Source organism: Choloepus didactylus, chromosome 14, assembly GCF_015220235.1.
Source record: "Choloepus didactylus isolate mChoDid1 chromosome 14, mChoDid1.pri, whole genome shotgun sequence".
Taxonomy (NCBI): Eukaryota; Metazoa; Chordata; class Mammalia; order Pilosa; family Megalonychidae; genus Choloepus; species Choloepus didactylus.
In genome coordinates, this window is record NC_051320.1 from 99,020,456 (window position 1) to 99,030,552 (window position 10,097).

Sequence of the window (10,097 nt, forward strand, 5' to 3'; positions counted from 1 at the left end):
TTATGGCCTGTCCTTGAGGATTATAAGGAATACCAGTAGAATGAGCGATACCAAAAACAGAGCAGAATTTTGTAAATGCCTTTGAAGTATATGCTGGAGCATTACCAGTTTTGAGTGCTTTAGGGATCCCTAACACACTAAAACAATGCATAAGATGTTGAGTGACATCCTTAACTGCGTCCCCTGTTCTAGCAGTAGCTACGAGGAAATGTGATTGAGTATCTACACATACATGAACAAAGGCCAATTTCTCAAAGGAAGGAAAATGAGTAACATCCATCTGCCAGAGGTGATTAGGCAGTAGTCCTCGAGGGTTAACACCAGTATGAGGAATAGGTAAGAAATTAGGGCAAGTAGAACAATTCTTGACAATCTGCCTAGCTGCTTCTCTAGAGATTTTGAATTGAATGCGCAGAGCAATTGCATTTTGATGATGAAGGGCATGAGAACTCTGAGCATTTTCAACAGCAGACAAGGCGACCAAAGGTCGAATATGTAGATCAGCTAGGGCATTACCCTCATGCAATGGTCCTGGGAGAGAAGAATGAGCTCTAATATATCCTACAAAATATGGATGATTACGATATCGAACTGCCTCTTGTAACTGAAATAAAATTGTATGGATTTTTGAGGAAGAAGGAGAAAGAACTGCTGTTTCAATATCAGGAAATAAACGGGTAACATATTGTGAGTCAGAATATAAATTAAAAGGTTCATTCTTAAGTATACTGAAAACTCAAATAACTGCAAACAATTCTGTTCTCTGAGCTGATGTTTCTTTTGTTTGAGTTTTTTCAGTATTACCATTAACCACCACTACAGCCGTACCATTTGAAGATCCATCTGTAAACGCTAAAGAGGCTTTTGTTAAAGGCTTGTGAGAATAATTATTTGGAAAAATAAATTCATTTCTTTGTAAAAAATTCAATAAAGGATGAGAAGTTAAATGGAAAAGAATTTCACCAGCAAAAGCTGCTAAGGCGACCTGCCATTGCATGTCATTCTGGTATAAAAAGTCCATCTGATCTTTAGTTAATGGAATTTGAATAGTGGCAACTTCCCTGCCAAATAATTCAATACTTCTCTGCCTGCCTTTAATAATTAGTGAAGCCAATAAGGTGGGATAAGAAACCACTGCCTTTTTAGGAGTAGATGGCAAGTGAATCCATTCCAAAGGCCCATCTTGCCAGAGGAGACCTGTGGGAGTATACAGGGTTGGTAAAATAATTAAATTCCAAGAACACAAAGGGTCAAATCTGTAAACTTGGGCATTGTTTAAAGCCTCCTCCACTTTTTGGATAGCCTTTAGACCTGCAAGAGACAGTGTCCTAGAAGAAGTAGGATTGGGATCTCCTTGTAAAATATCAAACAAAGGCTTCAAGTCCCCTGTAGTTAATTTCAGGTAGGGTCTGATCCAATTTATATCTCCCAATAATTTCTGATAATCATTTAAGGTGTCTGATTTGTCAATTCTCAACTGTAAATTTTGAGGAGTGATAACAGAACTCTTAATGAGTTGTCCAAGATAGGAAAACGGAGGATCAGTTTGAATCTTGTCCTCTGCCACTTTGAGTCCCAGGGCTGACAATAGAGAAGTGACTGCAGTATAGATTGTAACTCAGTTCTATCTGAATATGAAAGTAATATATCATCCATGTAATGAAGAATATAAGCTTTAGGGTATTTAGAGCGAACAGGTTGTATAGCCATATCCACAAACTTTTGACACAAGGTAGGGCTGTTTGCCATTCCTTGAGGGAGAACCTTCCACTGAAATCTTTTATAAGGGGAGGAATAATTAACAGAAGGCAAACTAAAAGCAAAATGTTTCTTATCACTAGGATGAAGAGGAATAGAGAAGAAACAATCCTGCAAATCAATAACAATCACAGATTGATTTTTTGGAACAGCTACTGGGGAAGGGAGACCAGGTTGCAGAGCTCCCATAACTTCCATAGTAGCGTTTATAGCCCTCAAATCCTGAAGCAATCTCCATTTGCCAGATTTTTTCTTAATAACAAAAATAGGAGAGTTCCAAGGGCTGTTGCTAGGTTCTTTGTGCCCTAAACGCAACTGTTCCAAAACTAGTTCTGTGGCAGCCTGTAATTTCTCAAAAGGTAAGGGCCATTGCTCAACCCAAACAGGTTTATCATGTTTCCAACTGATCGGGTCGGCTGCTAGGGCAATGGCCCCACCTAAAAAGGAGCATAACTTAGCCCAAAGCAGTGGTGATTTGGAATAGGGGAAATAGGTTCTTTTATTCCTTGTTGTTGTTTTCCCAGTCCTTTTTCTGGATCAAAACTCATTTTAGACATTTGATGAGTGACTAAGTCATTAGGACTACATAAGAACAATCCCATCTGAGACAAAACATCTCTTCCCCATAAAGTAAACGATAAGGAAGGTATGACATAAGGTTGAAACGTTCCTTCAGAATCATCAGATTTCCAATGTAAAATTTTAGAGCTTACTACCACATTAGAGGGCTCTCCAAGCCCCACCAATGTATTGGTAGTGGTGGTGAACGGCCAAGACCTAGGCCAGTCAAATCCTGCAATACAGGAGACATCTGCCCCTGTATCGAGCAGGCCTTGTATAGGCTTTCCTTCCACTAAGAGATTTTTTAAAGGTCTTGACTTTTTGATTTCTTCCATAAGAAACACCTGATCACTAGAACCAAAACCCTTAGTTCCCCTTGGTTGATCTGACAAAACCTTACCTCCGAAAGAAAGAGGAAGTAAGAGTAACTGAGCTATTCTTTGTCCTTCCTCAATTCGAATCACCTTTTTTGGAGGAGATGTCAATATCTTAAGCTCTCCTTCATAGTCTGAATCTATAACTCCTGGAATTATGGAGATTCCTGACAAAGATGAGGAACTTCTACCTATGATCAGCCCCATAGTCCCCTCCGGGAGGGGGCCTCGTACCCCTGTGGGAAGAGCTATTACTGACATATCAGGGGTTAATATTGTTGAGGCGGTGGAACTGAGGTCCAATCCTGCACTCCCTCGGGGCGCTCAGTAAAGCTCTGAGATGGAACGAAGGGCTGGAGGAAAGGGTTTACTGTGGCTCCGATTACAGGGGCTCGGGCCTGGCCCCTCCTCAAGTTTCCCAACTGTTCACCACTTTGCAGATGATTGTTTGCATTATTATTGGTAGGTGGTAGCAAATACCCATCCTTATGATATTTAGATTTACAATCCTTCAACCAATGATAGCCCTTTTGGCAGCGAGGGCAGGGTGTCTGTGGGCGCCCTTGAGTCATATTAGTCACGTTAAGATTAGGCACAGATTGACTGGTTGAATTAGTAGGACAGGAGCGACTAAAATGACCTTCTTGACCACAAGTGAAGCAGACGGGTTTAGGCTGGGTGGTAACAACCTTTGTAGGCACCCTTGATGATTGATTGATAAACTGAGAGACCGTCTGCCCGTTAAGAGCGGCAGCCATGGCTATGCCTTGCAAAAATGAGGTTCCCACATCAGCACATTGTTTTAAATAGTCTTCCAATTTACCGGTGCGCTTGATGGGTCTCAAAATATTCTGACAGGTGGGATTAGCATTTTCAAATGCCAGCTGCTTAATGACTATCTCTGCCGCTCCCTGGCTAGGTATTATCTTTTCAATGGCAGAAATAAGACGGGAGACAAAATCTTGATAAGGCTCATCAGGTCCTTGCTTAATTGTAGACAAAGCAGAAGAGGAGCCAGAGAGCTGTGGGAGTTCTCACCATGCTCCAATAGCACATTCAGCTGTAATTCTTAACGAGAAAGGCTCAAGGTCTAATTGATCACTAGGGTCAGCAAATTCATTAGAACCAATCAACATATCCCATGTAATACCACTTTTATTTTTTTTTAAGTTCCACCGCTCTCTGGGAACATTTATCATGGAAATCCGATCGCCACAGTAAAAAATCTCCCCGATAGACAAGATTTAGCAATCTGTGTCCAGTCATATGGAAGCATGAGAGAGGCAGCAAATTGATCTGGAAGAATAAGTGTATAATAAGAGGAGGCACCATGAACTTGACAAGCATGTTTTAGCTCTTTCAAAAGTTTCAAAGATAAGGGACTGTATTCAGGAAAATCATCATCTGAAAAACGAACTGGAAAGCAAAAATCTAGACACTCCTCTCCTTTTTCACGAGCTATCATAACTGCCTTTTGCAAAGGAGTCTTTCTAGACTTCTGCCTTAACGCCATAGAAACAGGGAGATGTGGAGAGGGTTCAAGTTTTTCAAAATAGCCTGGCAGGGGAACATGTAAAGGAAACTTGAGCCGAGAGGGAAGACGTGTTGAAGTGTTAACATGTTCATCAGTAGCTATGAAAGCAGTATGTTTCAAGGGCTGTCCCTGCAAAGTAAGCTCTTTCAGCATAGCCTGAGCTGAATCAGTTGGGGGTGCTGAAGGTATGAGCGGGGGATTAGTGGAAATACAGCAATCAACCTCATCTGGGGATAAATTTTCCAGCAACCCGCAATCATGCTGCAGTGCAGCGTCGTCCAATGTTTGTGATGGCGGTGGTGCAGGAGGAGTTGCATGAAAACTCTCATATGTGGAGGTTTTATCAGTCTCTATGAGTGCATGAGAAGAGGAAGAGAGAGAACTCAGCAGAGGGGAAGGGTCACCATCAGTAAACGGTGGACGTTCACACTCTGGCTCAGGATCTAATGCATCTCTAATAATGTTCCATAATGCAAAAGCATCGACAGGAACGTTAGTTGGACCATAAAGGCGATAATGCTTCTTCATTTGCATTCCTACTTTAGCCCATGTCTCAAGACTTACAGTTCCTTCCTCGGGGAACCACGGACAACACTCCTGCACAAAATGTAAAAAGAGAAAGCTGTGTCTTGGTGACTACACAGCCCCGTCGCTTCAGTAGCTGAAGCAAAATTTCTACAAAGAGTCCTCTGTCTTTAGAGTCAGTGTGGCCCATACTTCTCAAGTTCTGAGGGGATTACTCACCCGTCCGTGCTCCGACGTCTCCGCGGACGGGCTCGCGAAACCCTGAGTGAGAAACCTATCCAGCCCGTCGCTCTTGCTGAAACGAAAATGTGTTCTGACTACCTTTCAGGCCCTCAGTCGGTGGAGCACGGGACTCCCAATCCCAGGGCCGCGGGTTCGGGCCCCACATTGGGCGCCACTTGCCGAGGGCTGGCCTAACCCTCAGCAACGGGCAGGGTCCTGATGGGGGGCTGGAGTCGGCGAGGGAAGGAGACAGACACCTTGTTGTGTCCGGGTACGAAGACGGAATCTCCGACCAAGCAGAGCATCAGAGCTGTATTTTTATAATTCTCTGTAACACACGCACGAGCACTCAGGCACACAATACTAGAATATTTTGGCTAAATCTCAGGCATTATTTATTCTCACACAGTGATCAATGGGCCAGCAGGGACAGACCCCCTGGAGCGCAGCAGGACACAGTGTTTTGTCACAGGCAGAGCAGTTCCTGTTATTTAGTCCCAAGCAACCTATAACTATTTTTTGTGTTCATGTTTTAGAGTCTGTTAATCATTACCTTTTTGTTTCTTCTAGCTAACTCTTTCAAAGCTTGGGAAGGGGGATTTTGAGCAGAAAGGGTGACCTATTGTCTTCTAAGAAAGGAGCAGGCATTGCCACTACGCTGACGCTAATGCAGGGTGAGCCGCTGGCTCATTAATGCAGCTAGGTGTGGGAGCATTCCACCACCACAGAGCCCAGAAGACGCCAAATGAGAGAAAGAGGCAGTATGAATATAAGAAACAGCAGCAAGAAGCAAATTCCTTTTAGGCAGGAGTCATAGGCGCCACTCGGTGCTCCGCCTTGCGGAACGGTCACCGCGACATGTACTGAAGGCCCAGGGACCGTCCACTAGGCCGACCGCCGGGTGCTGAGTTGGCTGCCCACACCCCTACCCCTAGAAGCCCTCAGGCCTATCCTACCATTTACTTAGGGCTCCAAAAGACACCCCCTCTCACCTGCAGTTTGCTCACAGCCCTGCCTGGCCCCTAGACTGACACAGGCCCTCCTCCACCCCACCTGCAACCTCTGCTTCACAAAACTCCTTCCTCAGCCTCCTTTGTGAATAGGGGCGCCGCCTCCACCCGCCCGCAAACCTTCCCGAGCCCCTGGACATCCCAGGAGCCGCCTCACCGGGCAGGAGTTCCGCGCCCACTCCCTGCTCCACACACGGCATCTCTCTTGAAGCCGCTTTCAGTGGCGGGGCCGTCCCTGCCTGACCGCGTGTCTCAACCTCGGTGACGTCGCGGTGACTCCGCTCCAGAACTGTTGACATTTTCGGCGGCACGGCGTCCGCAGGAAGGACTCTTCCGCCGCCCTGGCCTCAGTTCACGGCCTCCCCCTTGCTTCCCGCCCCCTCCACGGCCACTGGAGCCGCAACCCCCCGTGGGTCTCCCCACCTGCCCTGATCCTTCTCATGCGCCTGCCTTGCGGGAGAGCCCTCCAGCCGCGCTTTCTCGTCGCTCCTGGCCAGCCCGGTCCGCGTCGCTCATCAGCGCTGCCCCCGGCCGTGTGACACGCGCCTCCCTGGCCTTCCCGGAGGCCGCTCCCGCGGGCTGTGAAATCAGACCCGGTCCAGCCCCTTCGCACCAGCGCCTCCACTCTGGGCATGCGCGGGACGGCTGCGGGGCGGGAGAGGCGTTCTGGGCATGCGCGGGACCGCTGCGGGAGGGGGGGAAGAGGCGTTCTGGGCATGCGCAGAGGCGGGGCCTCCGCTCTGGGCATGCGCGGGGGCCTCTGGGGCCCGAAAGTGCTGGCGGCCGCCGAGCGCAGAGTGGGCAGGGAGCGCGCGCTCGGCGGCCGGAGCTGGCGGCCCGAGCCGAGTCCCGGAGGCAGCCCGCTCCGCCATGGGCCTCCTGTCCGACCCGGTGCGCCGGCGCGCGCTCGCCCGCCTCGTGCTGCGCCTCAACGCGCCCCTTTGGTGAGGGCCGAGCCCGGGGAGGCGGGGGCTCGGCGGCCGCCCGGTGCCGCCCGCCTGCAGCCCTGAGGGCCCCGGGCCCCCGCCCAGCTCTCCCGCAGGGGGTCCGGGGAGCCCGCGCCCTCGGTCCGTGGCGTGGAGGGCAAGGCCACGGGCCGGGGCCCGGTGCGCTGACGCCCCTCGTGCCCTCTCCCCGCAGCGTGCTGAGTTACGTGGCGGGCATCGCCTGGTTCCTGGCGCTGGCTTTCCCGCCGCTCGCGCAGCGCACTTACATGTCGGAGAACGCCATGGGGTCCACCATGGTGGAGGAGCAGTTTGCGGGTGGAGACCGTGCCCGGGGCTTCGCCCGGGACTTCGCTGCCCAGCGCAGGAAGTTGGGGTGAGCAGCAGGGCCGTGGGTCGGGGCAGACGCCGTGGCAGACAACTCTGGGGGGCCTGCTGAGGGGCTCTTTGTGTTTCCAGGGCTCTGCCTGTGGCTTGGCTGGAGCGGACCATGCGGTCTGTGGGGCTGGAGGTCTACATGCAAGCTTTCTCTCGGACACTGCCCTTCCCGGACGAAGCCCACGAGCGCTATGTATTGGGAGGCTGTGCTTGGGGCCAAAGAGCACCGTGGTTGCGGGTGGGCTGGGTGGAAAAGCCCAGTGGGGAGGGGTTTATGGGAGCCAGGAAATCTCTGGCAGGGGCGTTCCAGGGCCAGAAAGGGGGATCTCCGCTCTCTGTGATGAATTCCCACTGAGGTCTCACCACCAATACTACGTACAGATGGTGTCGGGCACCAACGTGTACGGCATCCTGCGGGCCCCACGCGCTGCCAGCACGGAGGCCCTGATGCTCACCGTGCCCTGTGGCTCCGACTCAGACAACAGCCAGGCAGTGGGGCTGCTGCTGGCCCTTGCTGCCCACTTCCGGGGTAAGGCACAGGGGCCACCAGCCTGGGAGGGTCTGGCCACTGCCCCAGCCCCTGCTGACCCTGTTTCTGGTTTCCAGGACAGATTTACTGGGCCAAGGACATCATCTTCCTGGTGACAGAGCACGATCTGCTGGGCACCGAGGCTTGGCTTGAGGCCTACCACGATGTCAACATCACTGGTGGGTGCCACACGCTGCTCCGGTCCCGCCCCTGGGGCCACTCTCCCCACCAGGCCCCCCACCGGCAGCTCATTCACCTGCCCCGCAGGTATGCAGTCTTCCCCGCTGCAGGGCCGGGCTGGGGCCATCCAGGCAGCCGTGGCCCTGGAGCTGAGCAGTGACATCGTCACCAGTTTGGATGTGGCTGTGGAGGGCCTCAACGGGCAGCTGCCCAACCTTGACCTGCTCAACCTCTTCCAGACCTTTTGCCAGAAAGGGGGGCTACTGTGCACACTGCAAGGCAAGGTGGGGCGGGCCACCCGCCTGGGGGCAGGGGGCCTGGGAGACGTTATCTGACCCTGTGCCCATGTCCCCAAAGCTGCAGCCCCAGGACTGGACTTCGCTGGACGAGCCGCTGCAAGGCCTGCAGACACTGCTGCTCATGGTTTTGCGGCAGGCCTCCGGCTGTCCCCACGGCCCCCACGGCCTCTTCTTGCGCTACCGTGTGGAGGCCTTGACCCTACGTGGCATTAACAGCTTCCGCCACTACAAATACGACCTGGTGGCAGTGGGCAAGTAAGTGTCCTCCGCTCTGCTCCCTCCACACCCAGGGCGGTGTCCAGCTGGGGCAGAGTGGGGGCCAGGGTGAGCCGGCACCCTCTCGGGGGTCTGGCCTGCCGTAACCCTGCCCCGCACCGGCAGGGCTCTCGAGGGCATGTTCCGCAAGCTCAACCACCTCCTGGAGCGGCTGCACCAGTCCTTCTTCTTCTACTTGCTACCTGCTCTCTCCCGCTTCGTCTCCATCGGCCTCTACATGCCCGCCATTGGCTTCTTGCTCCTGGTCCTCGGTCTCAAGATATCCTCTCTTGCTGTCACAGCATCGGGTCTCGCCACCCTAGGCTGGGGCGAGTCTTCCATCCAGGCTGGGGCTGGGGTTGGGGGGCAGGCCGTGACCCCCAGCTGCACATTCCATCACTTCTCTGTCTGGGTCCTTGACTGGGCCACGCTCTGGAACTGTGGATGCAACTCCATGAAGCCGGAGTGGGCCCCAAGGAGGCCAGGGGGGCCCCCGGCCAGAGCCCCCCCCTCCCCCCAGCACAGGTGATAGCACTTCCTCCTGGGTCCAGGTTAGGGTTCTTGCTGCCACTGCAGCTTCAGCTTGGGGGGGAGGTGGGGAAGAAGGGTGCCTTGGGGTCCTGAGGACCCTGGGGTCCATCTGAAGTACTCTGTGTGCCCTGCAGGGTGTGGGACTGGCCTCGCTCGTGGCACCCCTGCTGATCTCACAGGCCATGGGCCTGGCCCTCTACATCCTGCCGGTGCTGGGCCAGCACGTGGCTGCCCAGCACTTCCCTGTGGCTGAGGCCGAGGCTGTGGTGCTCACCTTGTTGGCAGTATACGCGGCCGGGCTGGCACTTCCACACAACACCCACCGGTGAGGGGCTGGGCCAGGCTGGGCCGGTGAGGGGTGCGGGGCCGCGGCTGTCTCCCTGACCCTGAGCTGCCTCCGAGCCCCTGGATTTGCAGGGTGACGAGTGCGCAGGCTGCAGACGGGGGCTGGATGGCGCTGAAGCTGGTGGCCCTGAGCTGCCTGGCGCTGCTGCTGGGCTGCGTCGCCATCACCAACTTCTCCCTGGGCTTCCTGCTGGCCGCCACCATGGTGCCCACCGCGGCGCTCACCAAGCCCCATGGGCCCCGGTATGTGCTGAACCCCCGCCCCAGAGCCCCCTGCGCGGCCCCAGCCCCAGCCCACCTGACGACATCCCCTCTGCCAGGTTCCTCTGTGCCGTGCTGCTGGTGCTGACGAGCCCGGCAGCTGTTCTCCTGGGCAGCCTCTTCTTGTGGCGGGAGCTGCAGGAGCTGCCGCTGTCACTGGCCGAGGGCTGGCAGCTGTTCCTGGCGGCGCTGGCACAGGGCGTGCTGGAGCACCACATGTACGGCGCCCTGCTCTTCCCGCTGCTGTCCCTCGGCCTCTATCCCTGCTGGCTGCTCTTCTGGAACGTGCTCTTCTGGAAGTGACATCCGCCTGCCCCAGCCGTGCAGCCAGGGTTCCCGGCCCCCATTTCTCCTCTTCCTGGGAAATAAAGGGAAGTTCCTGGTCTTTCTA

The 10,097-nt window shown here is 53.6% G+C and overlaps 1 protein-coding gene across 2 annotated transcripts; it reads left to right on the top strand.

The window, feature by feature from the left end:
• The first annotated feature begins 6,738 nt into the window (after positions 1 to 6,738).
• GPAA1 (glycosylphosphatidylinositol anchor attachment 1) lies at positions 6,739 to 10,097 on the top strand. Of its 2 annotated transcripts, none has more exons than XM_037802331.1 (12): positions 6,739 to 6,928; positions 7,125 to 7,304; positions 7,388 to 7,544; positions 7,688 to 7,835; positions 7,913 to 8,014; positions 8,103 to 8,299; positions 8,373 to 8,569; positions 8,696 to 8,849; positions 8,999 to 9,094; positions 9,235 to 9,425; positions 9,518 to 9,688; positions 9,766 to 10,097. In XM_037802331.1, the coding sequence occupies exons 1-12, from the start codon at positions 6,855 to 6,857 to the stop codon at positions 10,007 to 10,009; spliced, it is 1,911 nt and encodes a 636-aa protein (XP_037658259.1). In that variant the 5' UTR covers positions 6,739 to 6,854; the 3' UTR covers positions 10,010 to 10,097. The 2 variants fall into 2 exon arrangements, with proteins under 2 accessions (XP_037658259.1, XP_037658260.1); XM_037802332.1 differs by having other exon boundaries at positions 6,740 to 6,928; positions 7,388 to 7,499.

Bases quoted from the DNA above. Each gene is read 5' to 3' on its own strand.
- GPAA1 (XM_037802331.1), top strand. From the start codon at position 6,855: ATGGGCCTCCTGTCCGACCCGGTGCGCCGGCGCGCGCTCGCCCGCCTC. The intron at 7,836-7,912 runs GTAAGGCACAGG...TCTGGTTTCCAG, and splicing joins CCTTGCTGCCCACTTCCGGG to GACAGATTTACTGGGCCAAG. The intron at 9,689-9,765 runs GTATGTGCTGAA...CCCCTCTGCCAG, and splicing joins ACCAAGCCCCATGGGCCCCG to GTTCCTCTGTGCCGTGCTGC.